Below are 26,165 nucleotides of genomic sequence, written 5' to 3'. Positions count from 1 at the left end.
GGGGCTAGGACTAGGAGGAGGAGTTGGCCGTCCGACTGCGGTCTGGAGTGTGGAGCCTTCCTGCTGCTGCGGAGTCGGGGCGGTCTGCCTCCCCCCACCGCAGGGAAAAGGGAAACACCACCTGGGTCTGGGTGCAGTTCCCCCCTCCAGGGGCGGGGGCACCTAGACCCGGTTTGTAGAGTACGCTTGGGGAGTGTGATCGTGTGTACAGCGTCTCTTTATGTCTGTCTCCACGTTGGTTGAGTGTGGAGTGAGTGCATATGAGAGCATGAGGGTGGGAATGGATGTTTGTATCTGTGTGTGCCTGTATGTCTGTGTCTATATGTCAGGTTGGGTGTCAGGCGCCACCTCTCTGGGGACATCTCAGGCCCTCCAAGGTTTGGAGGCCTATCTCCCCCTACCACCACTTCCCCTGCCAGTGGCGGACCCCCTCAGACATCGGTGCGTTGGTGGTTCTTTGTGTCCGGGGATGGGCGTCCAGGTACACACCGGCTCACTCCTTGGCGGCCGCTTATCGGGGCCTGGAGCCTGGGGCTCGCTCGGGCCACTTCGGAGGTGGGGTGCCCCCGGCCTCTCGGCCTGGGGCTCGGTCACTCAGGCGCAGCTGGCTGCCGGCGGAGCTCACGGGCGCGTCACTGCAACTCCCCCTGGCTTCTGCTCCGCGGCTGCTGAGTGAACCCTCATCTGGGACTCTCCTCAGCTCTTTCTGGGACAGTGGCGCGGCTGCCCCTCTGTTGGTCTTCCTTGGTCTCTTGTGTTCTGGGGGCCTCTGGATGTCTGGAGTTTTGATCTCCTCCACACCTGCTTCACGCCCTGGAGGACGGGGCTGTGGCCCCCCCACACCCTCTAGCAGATTATTACATGAAGGAACCTTTTAAAAAACAAAAAACAAGCGCGTCCATGCTCACAGGTGTACACACGGGTGATCACACCCACAAACTACACCCTTTTTGGCTCCTACCTCAAAGCACACTGTGTTCTGTTGATCTTATGTGCTGCACAATAATGTTTAACATTTAGTATTTACTGTCATATTCCCATATATCATTGTGATGTTGTTTATTCTATTACTCTTGTTCTCTTCTGCTTGTTTTCTTTTTTCTTTCTCAGCAGGTGACCCAGGTGATTGATATATGCATTTTTTTTTCTCTGCCCGTTCTGTTGGTTTTTGTCTTTTGCCCTTCTCCCCCGTCCCTCTTCTCAGCTGTTTCTCTTTCCCTCTTTCTTTCTCCCCTTCTTTCCCCCAGTCAAGTCTGTCCCGTATTCAGTAAGTGAAAATAAAATAAACAATAAAAGGTGAATCAAATGGACCATTACGGCAAGGCTGGGATGGTCAGTTTGGTAAAGTAAATCCGTTGGGCATCTTTCTTTGCCTTTAGACAACAATTCTGATGGCAAAAGAGCCAAACGGGACAGGAAAAAAAAAAAAAAAAAAGGTTACTAATTGCAGCTATAAGCCTGGCATTAATCTTTTTATTAGCACGAACAGAGTAAGAAATAATCTGACCTCTCAGGTAGCATTTAAGAGTCTCCCATAGCAGAGAATATGAAACTGAATCATCCTGATTGAAGGACAAGAACTCCTCAATAGAGCTTGAAATAAATTCAGAGTTAAACCTCCAAAGTGGAGGACTACGTTTATAGGTAGAAAGCTGAACATCCAATAGCAGAGGTGAAAGATCAGATATTACAATACCAGAATAGTCAGAAGAATTGACACATGAATTAAGAGTTCTGTCGATGAAAAAATAATCAATCCTGGAATAAGACTGGTGGACCTGAGAGAAAAATGAAAATTCTTTGAATGACGGGTGCGAAATCTCCATGGATCAACAAGATCATTCTGTTTCATAAAATCTGAGAATGTTTTAGACATAGATGATTGCGTCAAATTACGAGGACTAGATCGATCCAAGGTTGGATCAAAAACACAATTCAGGTCTCCACCAAGGATCAGCAAATGAGTATTCAGAAAGGGGATGTTACTCAGCAATCTATTAGCGAATTCAGCACCATCAAAATTCAGGGCACATACCAACAAAACCTTTTTCTGCATTAGGGTACCAGCAACAATGATGTATCTGCCGTTCCTATCAGCGATATATTATTAATGTGAGTGAGAGATGTGTCACGTGCTAAAAGATGGCGCCTGTGTGTTTGGCATGCCGTCTATCGCTCTCTTCTATTTGTTTTATTTTATTGTTTTTAGTCAATTTTGTGCAACATGTCAGCCCTGCATTGTTTTATGATCGCCAGACATTATTGGAAATAGGCTCATCTACCCAAGCTTTAGCTCGGTTTGGAAATGACAACCAAGGCTTTCTGCCTCCCGATTTGGAAGTAACACCACCTCACTGGCGCTCCTTACCATTGCCACTGGATGTGCGGAAGCGACGCAGGAGACGAGGTAACCGTGGAGGTCGCCTTGTCAAACTGAGACTCAGGATCTCTTGTTTTCCTCATGAGCTTCGCTCAATTTGTCGATCCTGCCCGCTACTCTTGGTGCCGTTGCGTGCTTTGGACCCGGTGGGCTCCTGCTTGGTTCCTGTTGTGGGATCTCTCGAGAAGGGTTCTGCAAAACCCTCTCCTCTCCGACATCTGCGTTGGCGTGGAGTGGACCAAACAAACCTCCGACCTGTGGATCTGGTTGTTGCTGCCTCGGAAGCTCCCGAGCCAATTCCTCTCAGGTTGGGATTAATTAACGCCAGATCGGTGGCAAATAAGACATTCATTTTGAAGGAATTTTTCGCTTCCCATGCACTGGATTTTCTTTGCTTGACTGAAACTTGGATTCCACCCGGTGAGTTAAGTGCCTTTTCTGAATTACTGCCGGCTGGTTGTGCCTTTTTTAGTGTTCCGAGAGTTTCTGGTCGCGGAGGAGGGCTAGCTGTTGTTTTTAAGGCACATCTTGACTTTAAGCAGCTATCCCCATCAACACGCCACACCAGAACTCTGTTTGTGCGAACTGGGCCACTCGTCTTCGCTGTTGTGTGCGATTGTTTATCGGCCCCCAAAATATAACAAGGAGTTTTTAGCCGAGTTCTCAGAGTTTCTTGCTGACTGTGCATCACGGTATGACCAGATCCTTTTACTTGGTGATTTTAATATACACGTCTGCTGCCCGGGGAAGCCCCTGGCTAAGGACTTTCTGGACTTAGTGAACTCTTTTAACTTTATTCAGTCTGTTAAAGGTGCCACTCAAGAACGTGGTCACACACTGGACTTGGTTTTATCACATGGTTTATCTGTCCAAAACGTACTTGTCGAGGATGCGGTGTTCTCTGACCATATGCCTATTTTATGTGATATTGTTCTTTTTAATCCTGTTCTTAAGCGTGCTGTACCTGCTCGATGTTATCGTGCTTTTGGCTCAGATACTGCCGAGCGGTTTTCCATATTGTTTGACCAATTTATTTCTTATCCTCCTGAGTTGTCCATCTCAGATGGATTAGTTTCTTGTTTGGATTCTGCTTGTAAATCTGTCCTCGACGCTGTCGCTCCTTTTATATTCAGACAATGCAAGCCAAAGGCTAGTCCTTGGCTAACTGATTTTACCAGAGCCGCTAGAAAAGAATGTAGAAGATGTGAAAGACGGTGGAAAAAAGATAGGCTGTGCGTCTCTATGGAAGCTCTTAAGACTAGCTGGAAAGTCTATCAGAGAGCAGTAAAGGCTGCCAAGCACTCCTATTTTTCTCAACTTATTGCTGCCAGCTCGCATAACCCTCGTGTTCTATATAACACTATAAATTCTGTACTTAATCCGGAAGGCTATATTCTTTTGCACTCTTCTGCGGTTATGTGCAATAAGTTTCTTAATTATTTTGTGGAAAAGGTTGCTAGTTTGAGACCTCCGACTCTACCTATTGCTGACCCAGCCATGCATGGTTCTTGCTCAAGTCTGTTCTCTGCTTTTCTACCAATTGTTTTATCTGATTTAGAGAAACTTGTGTTGAATGCTAAACCGTGTGGCTCTCCAAATGACGTTGTTCCTCCCTGTTTTCTTAAAAAGGTATTTCCTATCATCGGACCACACATTCTGAACATTATTAATACTAGTCTTTTGTCTGGTCAAGTACCTAGGGAATTTAAGCAGTCATACATCCTTTACTTAAGAAACCAGGCTTAGATAGTTCAGTCATATCAAATTTTAGACCGATCTCTAAGCTTCCCTTTCTTAGTAAGATTCTGGAAAGGATTGTTTATACTCAGTTGATGGACTACTTGAATGACTCTAAATTGTCAGAAATCTTTCAGTCCGGCTTTAAGCCATTCCACAGCACGGAGACAGCCCTCGTAAAAGTTATGAATGACATCCTGATAGCGACAGACCGTGGTAAATATGCAGTGCTGGTCTTGTTGGACATGACAGCTGCATTTGACACTGTGGATCACGATTTGCTGATCTCCCGCTTACAGCACGGTGTGGGAATTACTGGTTCGGCACTTTTGTGGTTAAAGTCCTATCTTTTAAATAGGACATTTTGTGTTAAGTTGGGGTCGGCTTCATCCTATGTGGCCCCTCTGCTTTGGGGTGTTCCACAGGGATCTATTCTTGGGCCGTTATTGTTTTCATTGTACCTCTTGCCCCTTGGCGCGATTTTCCGAAAGCATAAAGTGCCATTCCATCTATACGCAGATGACTGCCAGCTCTACTTACCTCTTAGTCATTCTGATAGTCTCCCAACTGGACCTCTGCTTGACTGCCTTACTGATGTCAAAGCATGGATGGCAAACAACTTTTTAAATTTTAATGATCGGAAGACAGAAGCAATTTTATTTGGCCCAAATCGTTCTTCTCATACTCTGGATGTTGATCTTGCAGCTTTGACTTCCCAACTAAAGAGTTCGATCACAAATCTCGGAGTTAAAATTGATTCTGCACTCACCTTTGATGACCATGTAAACGGGGTGGTAAAATCAGCATTTTATCACCTCAGACGTTTATCAAAGGTTAAGCCCTTTCTTTCCAAGCGTGACTTGGAAAGCGTTATTCATGCCTTTATTACCTCACGTTTAGATTATTGTAATTCTCTTTTAACAGGGGTTGGGCAGGGCACTTTGTCACGCCTGCAATTAGTGCAAAATGCTGCGGCACGATTTTTAACTGGTAGAAGAAAATTTGATCACATCACTCCGATTTTGGCCTCTTTACACTGGCTTCCAAATTGAATTCAGGATCCGTTTTAAAGTCCTTTTATTGGCTTTTAAATCTCTAAATGGTCTGGCACCTGTTTATTTGTCTGATTTGTTGAAGCCCCACGTCCCCACTCGTTCCCTTCGGTCAGCTGAGCAGTTGCTGCTTTCGGTCCCAAAGTCACGGCTGAAACTTAGAGGAGACCGAGCGTTCTCTGTTGCCGCGCCGATGCTTTGGAATAACCTTCCTCTCCATATTAGACAGGCTGCATCAGTGCCAGTTTTTAAGTCTTTATTAAAAACCTATTTTTATTCCCTGGCTTTTAACTCTGTGGGTAACTGACATTTTTATTTTATTTTCCATCCATCCATCTTCATCCGCTTTGTCCGGGGCCGGGTCGCGGGGGCAGCAGCCTAAGCAAAGAGGCCCAGACCTCCCTCTCCCCAGCCACCTCCTCCAGCTTGTCCGGGGGAATACCAAGGCGTTCCCAGGCCAGCCGAGAGATATAATCTCTCCAGCGTGTCCTGGGTCTGCCCCGGAGCCTCCTCCCGGTGGGACATGCCTGGAACACCTCACCCAGGAGGCGCCCAGGGGGCATCCTTGTCAGATGCCCGAACCACCTCAGCTGGCTCCTTTCGATGTGGAGCAGCAGCTGCTCTACTCTGAGCCCCTCCCGGATGGCCGAACTTCTCACCCTATCTCTAAGGGAGAGGCCAGCCACCCTTCGGAGGAAGCTCATTTCTGCCGCTTGTATCCGCGATCTCGTTCTTTCGGTCACTACCCACAGCTCGTGGCCATAGGTGAGGGTAGGGACGTAGATCGACCGGTAAATTGAGAGCTTCGCTTTTATACTCAGCTCCCTTTTCACCACGACGGACCGGTGCAGCGTCCGCATTACTGCAGCTGCAGCCCCAATCCGTCTGTCGATCTCCGGCTCCCTTCTCCCATCACTCGCGAACAAGACCCCGAGATACTTGAACTCCTCCACTTGGGGCAGGAACTCATCCCCGACCCGGAGTGGGCACTCCACCCTTTTCCGGCTGAGAACCATGGCCTCAGATTTGGAGGTGCTGATCCTCATTCCCGCTGCTTCACACTCGGCTGCGAACCGTTCCAGTGCGAGCTGGAGGCCTTCACCCGATGAAGCCAACAGAACCACATCATCTGCAAAAGTCAGAGATGAGATTCTGAGGCCACCAAAGCGAAAGCCCTCCGCCACTTGGCTGCGCCTAGAAATCCTGTCCATAAAAATTATGAACAGAACCGGAGACAAAGGGCAGCCCTGGCGAAGCCCATCACCCACCGGGAACGAGTCCGACTTATTGCCGGCAATGCGAACCAAGCTCTTGCAACGGTTGTATAGGGATCGAATGGCCCGTAGCAATGGGCCAGACACCCCGTCGACGTCAGCAGCGCTCCGCCAGCACTATACACAGTGCAGGTAGAGCACCGCTTTCCCCTCCTGAGACGTCTGACGGTTTGCCAGAATCTCTTCGAGGCAGTCCGAAAGTCTTTTTCCATGGCCTCTCCGAACTCCTCCCACACCCGAGTTTTTGCTTCAGCCACTGCCCGAGCCGCATTCCGCTTGGCCTGTCGATACCTGTCGGCTGCCTCCGGAGTCCCACAGGCTAACCAAGCCCGATAGGACTCCTTCTTCAGCCTGGTGGCTCCCTTCACCTCTGGTGTCCACCATTTGGTTCGGGGATTACCACCACGGCAGGCACCCACCACCTTGCGGCCGCAGCTCAATGCAGCAGCTTCGGCAATGGAGACTCTGAACATGGTCCATTCGGACTCAATGTCCCCAGTCTCCCTCGGAATGCTGTTGAAGCTCTGCCGGAGGTGTGCGTTGAAGATCTCGCGGACTGGGGCCTCTGCTAGACGTTCCCAGCACACCCTCACTACGCGTTTAGGTGCACCAGGTCTGTCCAGCGTCCTCCCCCGCCACCTGATCCAACTCACCACCAGGTGGTGATCAGTTGACAGCTCAGCCCCTCTCTTTACTCGAGTGTCCAGAACATATGGTCGCAGGTCTGCTGATACGATTACAAAATCGATCATCGACCTACGGCCTAGAGCGTCCTGGTGCCACGTGCACTTATGGACACTCTTATGTTCGAACAGGGTGTTCGTTATGGCCAAACTGTGGTTAGCACAGAAGTCCAATAACAGAGCACCGCTCGGGTTCAGATCAGGGAGGCCGTTCCTCCCAATCACGCCCCTCCAGGTCTCGCTGTCGTTACCCACGTGAGCATTGAAATCTCCCAGCAGGACAACAGAGTCTCCAGGTGGAGCACCCTCCAGCACCCCCCCCCAGGGACTCTAAGAAGGCTGGGTACTCTGAACTGCCACTCGGCGCATAAGCGCAGATAACAGTCAGGACCCGTTCCCCGACCCTAAGGCGCAGGGAACAAACCCTCTCGTCCACCGGGAAAAACCCCAACGTACCGGCAGCAAGCCGAGGGGATATTAGGATACCCACCCCAGCCCGCCGCCTCTCACCAGGGACAACTCCAGACTGAGACAGAGTCCAGCCCCTCTCCAGGAGACTGGTTCCAGAGCCCAAGCCATGTGTAGAGGTGAGCCCGACTATATCTAGCCGGTACCTCTCAACCTCACGCACTAACTCAGGCTCCTTCTCCACCAGAGAGGTGACATTCCATGTCCCTATTGCCAGTCTTGGCAGCCGGGGGTCAGTCCGCCAGGGCCTCCGCTCCTGGCCGCCACCCGGCACACAATATATTTTATTTTATTTTATTTTTTTATTTTTTTTTTCATTTTTTTTATTGTTTTTTAACTTTATTGCTATGTCTATTACTATGTGCATATTAGTATTGTACAGCACTTTGGTCTACCAGGTGTGTTTTTAAAGTGCTATATAAATAAATAAATGATGATGATGATGATGATGATGATTAATGAGAATGGCCACTCCTCTAGCCTTCGAATTAAAAATTGGGTGAAAGACCTGACCTACCCAAGGGCAATATAACCTATAATCATCCTTAATGCGAAGATGAGTCTCCTGTAAAAATGCTATGTCAGAATTTAGACGTATCAAGTGAGTAAAAACCTTAAATCTCTTAACAGGGCTACCCATACCTCTGATATTCCAACTAATGAACCTAAGAGGCATGCCTGACCCAGCAATGCTGGGGTCTATATTGCCATTAACCATTCATAAAAAGGAAGAAGAAAAAGACCAAACCAAAATGCCAGTGGCCATGAAGAGCCGAAATGGGACAGCCACCCCCCCCCCCCCAACCCCCCCCCCCCCCCAACCCAACCCTGAACACAAATACACAGCTTGGAGAAGATTGTGCCGGACTGGTCCGAAGTTCAAGTATATATTACATGATTCAGTTTCATTAATTAACAAAGAAAATAAAAGCACACCAACAGTACAATAACTAGCACAACGGCCTAAGAAAACAATGCACAGGTGGCGTTAAACCTAAGGAGAGCGTGAACCCTTAGCAGCATTACAGCATCAAACTGAGGGGCTATCGAGGCTCACCCAGAGATCAAAGTTTTGACATAATCACTGGCCTCCTCTGCTGAAACAAAGTCCTTCTCGACACCCTTATATGTGATGCGGAGTCGCGCTGGATGAAGCAGGCCATACCGAACACCTTCAATGCCACGGAGTTGCTGCCTGACCGAGCCCGTGCCACCCTGGCGGTGTAGTCGGGGAAGACTGAGATGGTCTCCAACTTTAATCTGTCGGCGTTCTCTAGCACGTCGTAAAATGTCAACACAGTCAGTGTGGTAATGAAACCTGCATACAATGGCTCGTGGACGGCGGGCTTAGGTGCGGGCTGGAGAGTCCTGTGCGAACGATCCAAAAGCGGCTCCTTTCCCAGATCAAATGCTTCTTTTAGCAGGGAGGCTACGGCAGCAGTGGTGCATGTGTCAGGGCCCTGCGGTACTCCCACTATCCTAACATTGTTGCGCCGCGACCTGGACTCCAAGTCTTCACACGTATTTTCCAGCTTGGCTACATGAGCTGTGAGGCCCTTGATAGTGTTTCTCATCTCAGCTATATCATCAGAGCAGACAGTAAGTGCGTGCTCCATCTCCTTCACCGTACCTTTTAGCTCAGACATGGTAGCGTCATTGGCAGCTTTATCGATCGCCAGCTGCGTCTTCACAGCCTGCAGGTCGAACTTAATGGTAGACAAAGCATCACCCAGAGTGTCCTGAAGTTCCTTTTTAAAGATGTCGGCGATATCTTTCCTCAGCCAGCAACTCGACCTTGAGAGCTTCAATACCAGGATTAGCTTGGCACGAGGGGGGCTTTGCAGGAGACGACGGCTCACTCGAGGGTGTGGTTGCGGTTTGCAAACTAGGCCTCAGTTGTGTTTGAATAGTACTGCGGGTTTTAACATTTTTTGCTGCCATTTTACGCAGGCCCGAGTAAAACTTCTCAACAAAACAATCCACAAACCAAAACAGGACTGGAAATATGGCCGAAAAGCGCGAATGAATAACAACTTAATCGAAATCGGCGGGAGCTCCCAGACTCGTGTCCCACTCCATCAAAGCTCAACCAGAAGTCCCACAGCACTTCTTTTAAACAGAGTTCCTTGTTTTCTATAATATAGAACCCTGATTATATGCCACAGATGCATTTTTATTACATTTTTGTTGTCACAGAAATTCTACTATTAGATATAATAATGGTGCAAGCTCCACCTGTACATAGTGCTTAAAAGCTGGACGTAACACTGTGCGAGCAGTGGTGCAGAGACGTGCTGTGCACTGCAGGATGCTGTTGTGGCCGCTGGTTTCTACAAAAGGCCAAGCTATAAATAGGTCTTTCTGCAGCTGCCTGTGACCCTAGCATGCAGGGACTATACTAATGGATCGACGCAGACCCCCGTGTTGCTGCCGCCAGTTGTTGCACGCAAGCAACGCATTTATCAGCTGATGAAGCAGAGCCTCTAACACCTGTAAAATTACTACTTTTGTATTTCAATACAATATAAAATATTGAATAAATCGTTAGAACCCAGGACCTACTTAATGCCACCATGTCACAATGACACCCATTTAGAACCTGTCACCTCCCTAAATGCTAAGCTACTCTGGCTTCTGGTTCTCAGTAGTGAGGAATGACAATCAATGGATGTAATTAGAGTGAAAAACAGACTGATACCTGATGGAAGCCCAGATAGTCCTGAATGGTGTGAGAGGAGTAGAAGATGGTCCCACTGGCAGTGATAACCAGGATGAATCCATTGAGAGCCTGTTAAAGCAGATGCACAGACAGTGACACGGTTCATTACTGTGCTTTCATCCGTGTGCTGCAGCATCTGACTGTCATCAGCCAACATGATCATAATGATGTGACTTTAACTAGAGGATATACATTGACGAACAACAGGTACAACAATATGTTCTATTTTTCCCTTTTCGTTCATTTCCATCTAACAACATTTTAGTCAGACAGTGGGAGGTGGAATAAACGTGGATCTGAGGTTGTGGTTTGGGGGGGCCCTCTGTGAGGACTGGTGCTGGCTCTCTGGCTGTGCAGACCTCCAAAGAAACTGTCCTGCATGAGGAGCAATGACTGAGCGTGACAACAGTCTTGACGATTACAGTGAATGTACGCTGTATTGAAAAAAGTACAGTATTAGCTTGTCTGCATTCACAAACATTCAAACCTAAGATATGCTTTTGTTAATTGATCGTTTTTAATATGATGTTTGCAGCTACAACAGTGAGAGCTCCAGTTTTTGGCTCGCGGTATCCCAAAGGTGTTCTGGGTTGAGGTCATGACTTTTTTCTAGGGATAGACAGAATCCAATATACAGCATCGGTCCGATCCTGACCTAAATTACTGGATCGGATATCGGGGAGAAAAAAATATATAATCCGATCCATTAAATATCACAAAAGAGCCTCAGAAAACTTGCAACATGGCGTAACCCAGGTAGTGACCTCAGCACGTCGGAGCAGTATGCGTCACGTGACAGAGCGGCTGTTGTGTGCGAGACCTGTCAGCAGTCTGGAGTTCACACTGAAAGCATTTGGAGCCGCGCTACGTCCTGCCAAACCAGGTGTTGTACCAAGGTAGGGATTCCCGAGAAAACCTGCCCCGCCCCCGCTGCGAGCACCCGCCGGACACAGAGTGGGATCCAGTTCACTCCGCCTCCATTACAGACAATTAGACGTGGAAGTAGTGATGTTTGAGTTTTGTGAAAAAGTGAAAATGAGTGTCGTTATCTTACCATTCAGTTTGAGGGTTCACACGTGGTGAGGGACGGGGTTGTTTTAACAAACGCCTGATGATTATATTTATCCTCCTGTGACTTTGCTGTATAAAGAGCTAAAACCTCCAACGTTTCAGGAGGAGTTCGTCGTTATAAGAAGTCGGTTTATGTTCAGCTTTAAGAATAAAAGGGTCCATTTTTTCTAACGTTGTTGAATATAAATATTATTTTCTGCTGATATTGCACTTCTTTCTTTCAGAACCAAAGAGTTTGTGAAACCTGCATAAAATTGCATTTTAAATTCCTTTTTGAATATCACTTCGATTTCTGCTAAAAGTTTAAATGAAAAGATCAGTATCGTTATTCTAGTTGTTATTTCTTGAAACAACAAGAATAGCCAACACAAGACTGCCTGTAAAATGCTAGATAGTGCTTTTCTACTCGAGCAGTCAAAGTACTTTTTACTGTTGGTGACTTCTTAGACCACATCAGGAAACCAGGATTTTTTTGGTCCCCACAAAGATACACACACACGCACACACACACGCACACACTCCTCTCTGATAGCACAGCGCTGATGCCCTCCCATGACCTGCTTCCTTCAGGGAGCATGAACAGCCACTGAAACTGGGCGACACAAACATGTCTGAACTCTTCCTGAATCATCCAGAATCAAACCAGTTAGCACCTCATGGTATCATTAACCTCCGAGCTGTCAGGGTTTACTTCAGGCATCATCTGTGTACGTCTTGGTTTCCAGACTAAAAGCAGGCAGCCTGTGTCCTGTGTTGTCGTAGCTGTTGTGTGAACCTTCACTGTGTTCATTATTAACATTACCTAAAAGGGAAAAGTAGCACAATTACTAAATTCTGCCATATTTCCTGCATTCTCTGTTTGAATAATTGACTGGCTCCTCTATAATTCACTACCATCTGATGTGAAGAACAGCAAAGGAAGAGGCTTCATACAAGAACTCCTTTTATGAAATCAAATTCAAATTCAAATTCAAATTCAAATTTTATTTGTCACGTACACAGTCATACACAGTACGATATGTAGTGAAATGCTTGGACAACTGCTCGTGACCTAAAGAAAACAAAAAAGGAAAAGGCTATGAATAAGATAGGAAATAAATATGAAAAATTAAAAAGGGTAAATTTAACTAGGAAGGAATAAAATATAAATTAAGGTTAAAAATGAAATAACTGTACAACACAAATTAGAATGAAGGGTAAATTTAACTGGGAAGAATAAGATAAAATATATAAATTAAAGTTGAAAATAAAATAACTGTACAACAAAATACACAATATAGAACTATATAAGAATGTATGAAGAAATCTAAATATAAATAAATATATACACAATAACAGCAGCTGTACAAGTATTAACCGGAAATGAAGAATATAGTGACCAGTGTTGTGCAAAAACAAAGTCCAGAAAGTCCAGTGTGTGTGTAAGAACCATATGTGTGGGTCAGTACTGTGTGGTGGTGTGATTGAGAGACCGTATCGCCTGCGGGAAGAAGCTCCTCCTCAGTCTCTCTGTGTTGGTCTTCAGGGAGCGGAATCGCTTTCCTGACCTCAACAGAGAGAACAGTCTGTTGTTGGGATGGCTGAGGTCCTTCACCATCTTCCTGGCCTTGGTCCAGCACCGCCTGCTGTAGATTGAGTGCAGGTCAGGGAGCTCGGAGCGGATGGTGCGCTCAGCTGACCGCACAACCCTCTGTAGAGCTCGTCTGTCCTGCATGGTGCTGTTCCCGAACCAGGTTAAGATGTTTCCCGTCAGGATGCTCTCTATGGTGCACGAGTAAAAGTTCCTGAGCACCTTGGAGGGCAGTTGGAAGTCTCTCAAGCGTCTGAGGTGGTAGAGACGCTGTCGGGCCTTTTTCACCACGGTGTTGATGTGACAGGACCATGACAGGTCCTGCGTGATGTGAACTCCGAGGTATTTGAAGCTGTCCACTCTCTCCACTGGGCACTCGTTGATGACGGGGGTCTGGTAGTTCCTCTCCTGCTTAGTGCTGAAGTCCACTATCAGCTCCTTTGTCTTACTGACGTTTAGAAGGAGGTTGTTCCTCTGGCACCAGTTCTCCAGATTCCTAATCTCCTTCAGGTAGGCCGTCTCGTTGTTATCAGAGATCAGGCCCACCACGACGGTGTCGTCAGCAAACTTGATGATGGTGGTGGAGCTGGTAGTGGCCACACAGTCATATGTGTACAAAGAGTACAGCAGGGGGCTCAGAACACACCCCTGGGGGGCTCCAGTGCTGAGAGTGGTGGAGGCTGAGACATGTCCACCCATCCTTACTGCCTGTGGTCTGCCAGTTAGGAAGTTGGAGATCCACTGACACATAGATGAGCTGAGTCCCAGATGCTCCAGCTTGGTGGTGAGTGTGGAGGGAATTATGGTGTTAAATGCAGAGCTGTAGTCTATGAAGAGCATTTTAACATAATTCCCCCTTCTAGTGTCCAAGTGAGTGAGTGATGTGTGGAGGAGATGAGAAGCCTATTCTTTGGAGACAAACCATCATTGTTCATCTCCTCGCTTATTCTGAGGATCAGGAGCATGAGGAGCAAGTTCTCTGTGGAGCACCGCCTCCTGACTCATCTACAAATGACCTTTCATTTCTCACTTCGAACAGTTTGGGGAAACGTACAGTTATCATGTGAAAGAAGTCTGAATGTTGGAGAAAGGAGCCCGTTTCCTCAGCTCTCCTGGAATGCCAGTGTGATGCACATTGGAAGGAAGTGGGCTGGAAAATCAAAGACTGCAGCCGATCCCGAAAAGCTCCGGCAGCCAGCAAGCTTTCTTCACACACGCAGCACAGACGGCACAGAGCTCTTATCTTTCTGTTAGAAGTCAAACTGGATTTTTGATCAATAATTTCTACCTGAAATTCCAGAAAATATCCCATAACAGCATTTCTATCAGATTATCCTGTCACACTCTCCAGGTCACCTAATTTGTATTTGATTAGAGCTGAAGTCTGTGATATTTACAGTACATTTGCACAAACTGGTCCATAAAGAGGCCGTGGATTAACCAAACCAGTAACCTGGTGGATGTGAGTCCTGGGAACCCTCCAGGCATTTACAGCCCGTTCTCACTCCTGAGGCGTAACATCCCGACGATTTGTCAAGTCCCAAGGCGTTCCTGAGGAACGAGTTCTTATGCTACGCGCTGGCTTATGGATGAAATCCAAATATAAACACTGACTTGATGAAGACTTGAGCAGTAACGTCGTTGAAGTAGCTCCAACAGACACTGAGCCTCCTGCTGTTCGTGGCTATGAGAATGACAGTAGCGCTGTTTTCACTCATGACCCAAAGACACAAAAGTGCAAATTACTGCTCCTTTACTCATCAGCTCGCTGGCTGCAGCTGAGCAGCTCAGGCGATGCTTAGTTGCACCAGTGTGAACCGATGTGAGGATGGCAGTGAATCATCCCTCACACACTTTGTGATTTTGTCATAAAGAGGTCACTGTCATTTTTTTACACATGTCTGCCACACAAACATTTATACAAGTGTGGTTTTAAAACTTCAGGTATTTTTAAGTATAAAGAAGCTAAATCGTATTATTCCTGCACAGATGGAGTCAAACATATTTGAACAACACTGAGACGAGCAACACAGCCGTTTTAATGCAGTTCTCAAATGTACAAAAATGAAACAATGAGTCACGTGAACAGAGTAAAATGTCAAAGACAGTCTCATCGAGAGCTGAGTCCCAGAGCCTGCATGATGCTCCCAGCTGGGAATCCCTGGAACTGAATCCTAACAGCAAACTAACACTAAAGACAACATGTTTGACTAATTAATAAATAATAATATAGACAAAGGCGTCACAGTTTTGTTGCACACGGTCAGTGATGATAAAGGGCTGCTCTGTTGTAGTCATGGTGCTTTTGGTGGTTCATAACTGACCTGCAGCAGAAGCTCACCCTCGGGCATCTTGGTATTTGTTCCTCCTGTTTTATTGTGACCATCCTTCCCTCCATTTCGATTGTTGAGGGCAACTGCAGAGAGAAACACACATGCTTCAGTCTTGTGATGCTTGCACAGCACTGCTGTTATTTTCTCCACATTAAAAGCAGGAAACACACTAACAAAGCACTGTATGCAGTTTCTATGCAATAAGCAGTTTCCTCAGGTTCAGAGCTTTTGAACTAAAATATACTGTTTTTACTTTAAAACAGAGAAGAAAGACGACAAATTCCTCCTCATCGTTGTGCAGGTGAAGCCAAAGGCAACGCGTCACATCCCGACGCCGTGACAAATCGTCCGTCAGGCACTCGGAGACACGAGAGCCATTTGGAATGAATCTATACATGTAAATGTGTTTTATGTTCTGATCATGAAACACGGTTAAGGTGAGGGCTGGAGTACATGCTGGAGCGTGTTACCGCCACTAGCTGAATTCTATTGGATTCAACTGAGAATCCAAAGCATATCATCAGGACACTGAAGGGTACCTTTCGTGTTAATATGAGACACACATGACAAATCATCAGTATTACACGTTGGGAATGAGAATGCTAAACTTCATCATCTTTTCTAGTCTTTGGCTTAGAAAGAAGTTGGTGTGGAAGAATATTTGCCGATGCTTCATCCCCTGCTCTGTGTTTTTTGCGTTTGTCCATTATGCCAGCAGCGTCTAAGCATTTTTTAAAAAAAATTTATACCACACCCCCTGCAATGGCGTGCCCCCCAATTTGGGAACCACTGGCTTAGTGGGAAGTTGAAGGTTGTCAGGTCAACTACAGCTTTTCACCACGCCCCCTTTCTCTCTTTTCTTATGAACTTACAACATATTTATTAGAAACACACACATTTGATCATGTCCACCACTTTATTAACCTCACCTGTTTTCAAATGAGCAATTTATCTACAACGTTTTACTCCCATTGACTCCCATTAACCTGCCACTGTGACCACAGTTTTCACCCTACAGATGCAGCTACACTCGACTCTTTTCACAGAAGCCCTTCTTCAAAGCACACCTGGTTATCTTACCTGACGCTTCAATTTGGCTACTTGAACGTGGGAAGCTGTGGGAACATCACCAGGACTTGCTGCTTGAAGTTCACATGAAATGACTTTGGAGCGTTAAACTTTGATGTACTTTATTTCACGAAGAAATTATTTGTTAATTTGGGAGTGTTTTGGATGATAGAAAGGAGCTCTGTATGAACACTGCTGCTGCTAAACTACTGTGGTGGAAGCAGCGTGCTTGATCCCATCAGTGGGCCCCATGTCAGCACTGGCCAAATGTATCTGGCCCAGTAACTGATAGATTAAACCTGACAAACAAGCACTGACCCTGAAAATCAGGCACTCCCTCATACTTGGCGCTCTCTCTGCCGGCTCTGCAGGCAGTTTTTATTGTAATGTGTTGGTGTACAAAACGCAGACGAGAAGCTGCAAACTAAAGGTTCATGAGCGTTCCTTCAAATGTCTGCACATATGACAGCGCCTTCAGCTTATGTACAGACTGCTGAAAGGGTTGGTCTCACTCTTCTTAAACATTTTCTTTTTTAATTAATAAAAAAAAGACTCAAACCAAAATAAAAATAGAAATAGGAGACTTAGACGCACAACTGAGAAACAAGGAACGAGTATGTCAGAGTCTACCCAAGACAAAGAAAACACATTTGAGTTCAATCATTTTCTAATCCAATTATTAAAATTAGCTGAAGTGCACATTACATACAGGAGGAGCAACTACTGACGACTAACTCTACATACAGCCGCTGTCATGGTAAGTGTGGATGTGCTGGGGTTGTACATTCTACTGTGTGCGCACCCTAACTTGGTTGTGGAAGATCTGAGGAAAACTAATGTGAAACGTCTTGATGACTTACTGCTGTAAGAAACGGATATAAAAATGACTCTTAAGTTGGACACATTTGTAACAGTTTCAGTGACAGCAGACAAGCTCGCAGCTGAACACATGAACAGTAGATGGCCCTTTATGAAGAATTTCAAGAGGTCAGTATAGCTGACCCCTTTTAACAACGCTGACCCCTCACCCAGCTGGTGTGCATGCTAGCATTAGCTGATAAACTGATGGAACACGAGAAGCTGGAGAAATACCAAGGGCTCAGAGAAGAGCTCGAGAGGATGTGGAGGGTGAAGGTGACGGTGGTCCCCGTGGTAATTGGAGCACTTGGTGCGGTGACTCCCAAGCTAGGCGAGTGGCTCCAGCAGATCCCGGGAATAACATCGGAGATCTCTGTCCAGAAGAGCGCAGTCCTGGGAACAGCTAAGATACTGCGCAGGACCCTCAAGCTCCCAGGCCTCTGGTAGAGGACCCGAGCTTGAAGGATAAACCGCCCGCAGGGGCGTGCTGGGTGTTTATTTTGCAACTCAGGATGCAACTCAGTATTCTTCTTCCTCCAAACACGACGAGTTGAGTTTATACCAAAAAGTTCTACTTTGGTTTCATCTGACCACATGACATTCTCCCAATCCTCTGCTGTATCATCCATGTGCTCTCTGGCAAACTTCAGACGGGCCTGGACATGCACTGGCTTCAGCAGCGGAACACGTCTGGCACTGCGGGATTTGATTCCCTGCCGTTGTAGTGTGTTACTGATGGTGACCTTTGTTACTTTGGTCCCAGCTCTCTGCAGGTCATTCACCAGGTCCCCCCGTGTGGTTCTGGGATCTTTGCTCACCGTTCTCATGATCATTTTGACCCCACGGGATGAGATCTTGCGTGGAGCCCCAGATCGAGGGAGATTATCAGTGGTCTTGTATGTCTTCCATTTTCTGATGATTGCTCCCACAGTTGATTTCTTCACACCAAGCTGCTTGCCTATTGTAGATTCACTCTTCCCAGTCTGGTGCAGGTCTACAATACTTTTCCTGGTGTCCTTCGAAAGCTCTTTGGTCTTGGCCATGGCGGAGTTTGGAGTCTGACTGTTTGAGGCTGTGGACAGGTGTCTTTTATACAGATGATGAGTTCAAACAGGTGCCATTCATACAGGTAACGAGTGGGGGACAGAAAAGCTTCTTACAGAAGACGTTACAGGTCTGTGAGAGCCAGAGATTTTCCTTGTTTGAGGTGACCAAATACTTATTTTCCACCCTGATTTACGAATAAATTCTTTACAAATCCTACCATGTGGATTCATGGATTTTTTTTCACATTCTGTCTCTCACAGTTGAAGTGTACCTCTGGTGCAAATTACTGACCTCTGTCATCATTTTAGGTGGGGGAACTTGCACAATCGGTGGCTGACTAAATACTTTTTTGCCCCACTGTACATGACACAGCCCCACTAACCTGCCACAGCTCAGGAGTTTGGCTGCTAACAAAAACCAGTAAAAACTCACATCTTCTCTATTCTTGCTTCTCGTGAAATTTTTAACTGATTTAAATATTTTCATGAATCACACATAAAGCCCTACAGAGCCCAAATCCTTCTTACATAGCTCATGTTCTGAGCTTCCAGCTTCTCTAGTTATCCCATTAGAGACTACTGACTACTCCACTGCTTTACTTCAAATCCACGTTTCTGAGTTTGCAGCACCAAACCTTTGAAACGACATCCCTGAAGCTGTCGTTCATTTTGATTAGTACGCATACATATTAATATTTTATCACATTTTTGGCTATAATTTACAATAACATGCACTTTATAAAGTGCTACACAAATAAGGTTACAAGTTATCATAACAATAAAGTTCACATGAGTTTGACATTTTAAATAATGCACAATTTTCTGCTCTGATATTAATGTGTAATGTCAGTGAACCTTCTCCTTGTATAAATGGGCATGCAGTAATTACAATACAACCACATCCTCACAGCCTTCCTCTCTGTGCAAACAACCAAACGATCCTTTGCTTTGCATTGACAGCATTAACACAGCACAGAAAGAGTTAATGCAAAAATGAACAGTCAATGCAGCTGCCCCACTCCCACATCTACTAACACATGCTGTACACACCAGCACACATATTAGAGAAAACACGCACGCTGTGCCGCCTTCCTGGCATTAGCAGGGCTGGGGGATGGGGTTAAGCCAAGTAGGAGAAGGACAGAGGATGAGGCTGGCAGAGGGTGCTGACCCCACAGCTCTACCTTTCATTTGTGGTCAGAGAGATGACCTACAGGAAGGAGGGGGAAGCAGTGCACAGTGAAACAGGCATCATGACCTGTCACAAGACTTTGGGAATGGTCACACAGCTTACATAACAAATCCCAGAGCAGCAGTTCTGGGCTACAAAAGTGGGACAAACTGCAGATATTTGCAGCTGTGTGCCAGGTTTATGTGTTTTTCTCCTCATGGTTCATTTTTAATACAATATCAGAGGAATCCACAGGAAGACCCTGAACTTCTGTGGCCTTATCATCATGATCGTGGCTCAAGAGTTGGGAGTTCGCCTTGTAATTGGAAGGTTGCCGGTTCGAGCCCCGGCTTGGACAGTCTCGGTCGTTGTGTCCTTGGGCAAGACACTTCACCTGTTGCCTACTGGTGGTGGTCAGAGGGCCCAGTGGCGCCAGTGTCCGGCAGCCTCGCCTCTGTCAGTGCGCCCCAGGGTGGCTGTGGCTACAATGTAGCTGCCATCACCAGTGTGTGAATGTGTGTGTGAATGGGTGGATGACAGGTTGTGTAAAGCGCTTTGGGGTCCTTAGGGACTAGAAAAGCGCTATACAAATACAGGCCATTTACCAGGCCATGACAATTTTCATTCCTGCTTCCCTTTACTGCACCTGCCAGAAACAGCTCTTTAATAATGTTTTGCTCTCTTTATGAACATTATTCGTATTTGTTCATTTACAAATATAATCCACTAAAATTAAAATGACAATAGCGTGTTCCAAGAGCCGCAGCTTATCTGAACAACAAATACCCAGCTATGGATACAACAATAGGATTATTAATGTTAATGATGACAACAATAACCATGTCTGTGGTTACCTACAGGTCCAAACATGGATGGGACGACTCAGCAACACTGGAGTGAAATCAGGTTGGCTTCCTGTCTTTAAAAAAACTGCAGGAAGCTTTCCAGGACACTGGGTCAGTTAAAGGGGACAGGAAGAGGAAAAAGGACAGAGCGTCCGGCTGTAGGCACAGACGTTTCTAAGAAACCCAGAGGCGTCTTTATTGGCTCAGTTCTGTCATCTACAATCTTATCAACCCTTTGTTTGTTGTAAACACAGTAGCAGTTGCCTCCAAGGGGATATCTTCACTATGGTAGCACAGCTGATCTAACAATTTATCCAAAAAAACAAATGGATAAATGAATAAAACAGCTGCTATGGTCACACCTACTGTGCTGTACTATATGTAGAGCATGGCTAAATGTGTGCTCTAGCCATTTAAGGACAATAGTTATAGAATTGACATCATTTTCCACATTCTGGGATTAGCTTGGAGCTCTGATAAGGCAGAAATGGATCCCCATCAATCAGGATTTGTCCCAGAAGCTCACATCCAGTCAACTGCAGGAGTTTTAAAGTAGAAGGATCGACTAACAGTGACTCCTGGCATACATGGGATTTATTTGACAGTCTTTGAAACTTGTGAAACGTTTATGCTTGTTCTTTTCTATATCACAGAAACCTAGAAAATCGAAATAAAAAGTGGCAAAGTGAATTTGCTCCACTGCCCAAACTTCCAGTCACGTTTATGACTGTAATACTAAAAGGCATATCATGCATTTTAGTAAAGCTGTTGTTGGATGTTAGTAAAGCTGACATCCATCATGAACAACCCACATCACCCACTGCATGAGTCTGTGAGTGGGCTGAGCAGCTCCTTTAGTCAGAGACTGAAACACCCTCGCTGCAGGAAGGAGCGCTTTGGCAGATCATTCATCCCAACAGCAGTTAGACTCCATAACTCCTCAATCACGATGTCATGACTCACTGGACACTGTGAACATCCACGGTCACCACTTCATGCATAATGCTTCCATGTGTACGGACATGTGCAGGTATATATGTCTGTATATGAATACATATGTATATTTAGTGTGTACATGTGTGTGTGTGTACATGTCTATACATAGGAATAGTAGTGGTACAATAGTTATGTTAAGCTATATAGTTTGTGTCTTGCATATTTCCAACCATATCCATAATCACATACTGTGTATGCTACTGTTGTATATAGTGTGTTATCTTACTTTTTTCATTGGTTGTCCTTTTTGGATTTTTGGATTTCCTTCTGTACCTGAGCTGAGGTGACGCAAAAAATTCCCCGTTTGGGATCACTAAAGTCTTATCTCATCTTATCACTGCGTCTACACTGCACGTCATCTGTGACAGGACTGCTAGAAACATGTGATCTGAACTTTTTCAAACGTTAGCTCAGACTAACGGCTGAACCTGCAGCTCAGGTGGTCGAGCAGGTCATCTGCTGATTCAGCATCTCTAACAGTGCTTGGATCCAAATGCCAGACAGCAGCTGTGAATGTGTATTTTATAGCTGAGGATACGGGGGGCGGGGGGATCCACGTGTTTGCAGCGTTAACTCACCTCTCCTCAGACTGAATGAGCCCATTGTAGCTGCTGACAATAACAAAGATGGCAGCTGGCTCGGATAATGCTGTCAGCCAGATTAAATGGGCTCTGTCAGAGCTTTGTTCTGACATCACAGGAGCTTTGATCAGCTCCTGTGATGCAAAGGAGCATCAATGCCCGCTCTCAGGAGATTTTTAAAGACACCTTATTGATGTTGAAAAAAACAATACTTAATGAAGTCATAGCTCTCTTAGTGTTTAAGAGTTCCTCTTAACATCCAAGCGGGGCAGAGTGCTGAAGAAGTGGCAGCATTCCCAGAGTGCTGCTAGCTCCATGCTGTCCAGGTCATCCAGCCTGACAAGTGAATTTGTGCTGTTTACATACAGCAAATTACAGCTGACTGCAGAGGCAGCCTGGAGCACTGGAGCTGCTTCCTTTATGTAAGAGCCCTGAGCTTGTTAATTACTTAGAGACTGTCCAGGAAGTAGGCTAATGCAGTTAGACAAGAGGTTTTGTCTATAGGCTACACTTTGACCTAATGCTACGGCAATCCACGATCAATAATTCACTGTGACAGCTTGAGGAGATACCAAATGCTTCTGTATGTTGCTAAATGTAGCTCCTGAACATAATTAAGGAAATACGTAAGAAAAGCACTTTGCTTTCTTTTCTTAGCGTACAGCCACGTGGCAAAACTAAGCAAAGCATTTGTGCAAACACTTTAAACATGCTCTAATCACCACAGCTGTAACCTGTGTGTCTCTACCAAACAGCCATTTCAGAACGATGCTGCCTTAAACAAACACTGCTCTGCCTCCATTTCATAAATTCTTTAAACTCCAGGGTTTCTCTCAATTATTCATGTTTTGGGAGCCACTGCATTGCAGCATTCGCCTCGAAAGATCGCCACCTAAAATAACAATGTTTTTTATGCAACACATACCAAACACAGTTCTTAATCCCCATATATGTGAAGTCACACAGACACAGGTCTTAATGAAATAATGAGAACCTGTCGCTGTGATGAAGTCATCAGAAGAAGGCAGTGGGTTCTTGTTCTTGTGGTGCTCTGAGATGATCTGCGAGCTGTTGGGCAACACCAAAGGAGTAGCTTGACTGTTGTGACACAATCATCATGGCTGAAAATAACTGAGGACATTTAAAAACAGCTGCTGCTTTCTGTTCACAATAACGACACATGAAAACAAATTCCAGTTTGTTTCTATCTGGTCTTTAAGTCTGAAGTCATTAGCCGTTTTCAGGTCCAAACTCCGCTTCAGGTCCCAAAGTCAAACGAGCACGGCAACATCACTGACAGTCACAAACTGTCAATTCTTTCATCTGTAATAAAATCATCAGCATTGCTGCTTTACCAGGTGTAACAATGAAGTTTAACATCCAGACATCCATGAAAACAGGATTTATTACATTTAACAGAGATGAAGTTAGCAGGAAGTTAGCTCGCTAGCTTCCACCTAAACATGATATAGCATGTTCTGACAGAGAGATTTCTGTAAATACTCAAACATACAGCTCTGCTATCACTTCCAACATAAATGAAGACAGAAAACTAAACAGCAGTGACGTTTGTAGGGTTACTGAAGTTGGGCTAGCTGCTATATAACGATGTGCTAGCGACACAGCTACGTTAGCATAGCATAAACACAGTGAAGCTAGAGGATGAACGCTAACTTTTTTCCACTCGATAAAAGTTAACGTGAGGGATTCTGGTGGTTAGAGACAAATGTAATCGCATGGCAGGATGCTGTAAACGGACCAAACTCCAGTCAGGAGAACAACTGAGATAATCCATCCACAATACGAGGTTAGTCATTCATATACTGCTGCATGGGCTGTAGTTACATCGGAGGGGTTTAAAAACTGAGCTTTAAAATGAACAGTGGTAATTAATAAACACAGAGTAGTTTGGACCCAGAAGCAGAGTTCATATGTCATCAACAACCGGATTGGTTCACAGGGAAGCAGTGGTTAAGACAGCAAGAGGGTCCTGGTTCAAACTCCAGTCGCAGTTTGTAGTACCAAAAAGACATGAGTACAGATAGAAACAGCAGTCTTCTCTCAACTCTACTGGTTCTGAGTGAAAGACCCTTCAAAGAGGATATTACTGTTCTAACTTAAATAGATGCTATTTTTGATTTTTTTAAATATTAATATTTATTCCCCCTCCTCTTTACAATTTCAATAATATTCTACACTATCCGTTTCCACAGAAGTTGGCCTTATTTCCTTGGTGTTGTGGTGATGTAGTGAAGTGGAACAAGGTCCAAGGACCTAATCAGAACCAGCTCCAGGGATTTTCACCAAAACAAACAAACAAACAAACAAAGTGCAAAGCTGTTCTGCAAACCTTTCACCATCAGTTGCTGAGTAAAGGTCTAACTACAAGAAATCCACCAGTGACATTTCATATTTTTCTAACTTTTTTTTATAGCTGTGAAACAACAACTGTATTTTTGATCAGTCCAGTTCATCTGTTACTTTTTTATCAGAGGATTTTACCATGCATACAGATTTCCATCAGCTCATTCTGCACTTTGCAAAATATTCACCTGTTTACAAATGTGCAGACTATTATACGCATTATTGTCATTGTGCAGTGCATACTATGGTTCTGTCTTTATTCCAGCACAGGATTAATACTATATCCATCTGTGAATGGATGAACATCTCACGGCCCATCTGTGCAGAGCTGTACATTGTTGTTATTTAGTGTATGTGTCTTTTCACGGCTGTTTTTACACAGCACCTGTCGTCCACCAGGTGTGGAGCCAGTTTTACCTTAATGCCTTATGAGAACTAGTCCATGAATGTTGCATAGCTTTACACAGCAGCAGCTGGACTCATTTTCATGGGAAGAAATCCACAGAGGAGAGAATGTGAAATTCTACCCATCAGTTTCTTGCAGTAGTCTCTCCCACAGCCACCAGCTTCAGTGGTTTTAGGGCCCAGACAGTTTCTGGTAATAGCATCAGGGAACCTCTTTTTACACTGGAAGTCGATATCCAAAGGTCCAAATATAAGGCAAGTGTTGGCTTTGGCATTTGTCCTGCTTTCAATCACTGCGCTGAGCTACGCTAACCGTTTAGGAATCATAAGTTTTATAGAGAAATACCAAAAACCTTTCACTTTCTGGGAGAAGAGTTTGTGACTTACAAAATGAATGTCTACTGCTTAATGCCATTGCTGCGATCAGAAGGTAACTTTACCAGAGAAGAAACTCTTGGCTCGTAGGTAGCTGACACTTAGGCGGAGGATGGACAGTTTATCCAGACTGGCAGTGACCTCTTCAGGAAACGGCAGCAGACTGGCCAGCCGCTCCAGCTCCCCGTTTAGCCTGTCTCTATGTCGTTTAGATGGATTGGACTTGGATCCCGCAGTTGGTGGTTGCTTCACCCTGATTAGAAAGCAAACAAGAACCATTGGTATTGCTGTAGGTAGATTAGATCTGGTTCTTCGTGTATGCAGCCTGTCTTCTGTATTATTTTTACGTGTAGACTCGCTGTGTATCAAAGACAGACATTGCTCTGGGTCTCAAAAGTGTGGTCAAGTAAAGAAGTCCCTTAAAAATCGACTTTCATTCCAATAATCAGCAGAGAGCGACCACTCCAACAAGACCTCAGGAAACTCTTTCTGACAGCAGATGTAAAATGTGCTTAATACAGATAATAAAGACATAAAAACCCTGCATATGTTTACAGTGCAGTAAGACAGTTTATTGTCTCAATCACTTGGTTAAACTCTAAACTAAGCAAAGTGAATCACATTCTGTGACTTCAAGTGACGATGGGTGAAATAAGTGCCTGTGGTGCGAAGCAGGCAGCCTGAGACCCACTTTTCTCTGCTTCCAAACGAGTGACAGACGTGACCTTGAAGCCGTCACCTTCAAAATGATGCACGACAAGTGATGTGTTTTTGGTGTGTTGGAGCTTTACTGACGACAGCGTGCAAATAATATTGTACAGCGGAAAGATAAAGTAGGGTGTGATTGAAGGTAGGTCTACCTTCAATCATTACTATATAAGTGAATTGTGTACCTTGGCTTCTCAGTCCCCTGTCACATTTCAAAAAGCCAAGATGGTGGCCTAATGCACTCCTAGCCTGCTCAGGTTGTTCTTTTATGAACGGTCTATGGTTTTCCAGCCTGCACAGTAAGCAAACACTGGGATTTGTTGTGTGAAGTAATCCTTTAACAACACCCATCTTAATCTATCTGGCTGTGACTGAAACCAACAAGCTTTCAGTTCAATCAGATTTGAATCGTTTCTTCCAAGCGACGTGTAACCCATATCATCTACTCCCTGTCACATGAC

The 26,165-nt window shown here is 45.3% G+C and overlaps 1 protein-coding gene across 3 annotated transcripts in view; it reads right to left on the bottom strand.

The window, feature by feature from the left end:
* Positions 1-26,165, bottom strand: part of LOC147310840 (aryl hydrocarbon receptor-like) — a 69,273-nt gene that overhangs the window by 36,915 nt on the left and 6,193 nt on the right. For all 3 annotated transcript variants that reach the window (XR_015125405.1, XM_086267018.1, XM_086267017.1), the window contains exons 2-4: positions 25,062-25,249; positions 15,279-15,370; positions 10,293-10,382 (exon numbers count right to left, since the gene is read on the bottom strand). Coding sequence is in view for 2 of the 3 variants with exons in the window: in XM_086267018.1 (XP_086123144.1) it covers positions 10,293-10,382; positions 15,279-15,370; positions 25,062-25,249 (370 nt within the window). In the remaining variant the exon portion in view is untranslated. The remainder of the gene's footprint in view (positions 1-10,292; positions 10,383-15,278; positions 15,371-25,061; positions 25,250-26,165) is intronic.

The sequence above is a fragment of the Aulonocara sp. 'chitande type north' Nkhata Bay genome, linkage group LG16, assembly GCF_057382095.1.
Source record: "Aulonocara sp. 'chitande type north' Nkhata Bay isolate Kocher_YH1m ecotype deep benthic linkage group LG16, A_spYH_male_GT1.1, whole genome shotgun sequence".
In the NCBI taxonomy this organism is placed as follows: Eukaryota; Metazoa; Chordata; class Actinopteri; order Cichliformes; family Cichlidae; genus Aulonocara; species Aulonocara sp. 'chitande type north' Nkhata Bay.
This window is presented reverse-complemented; position numbering and strand designations above follow the sequence as displayed.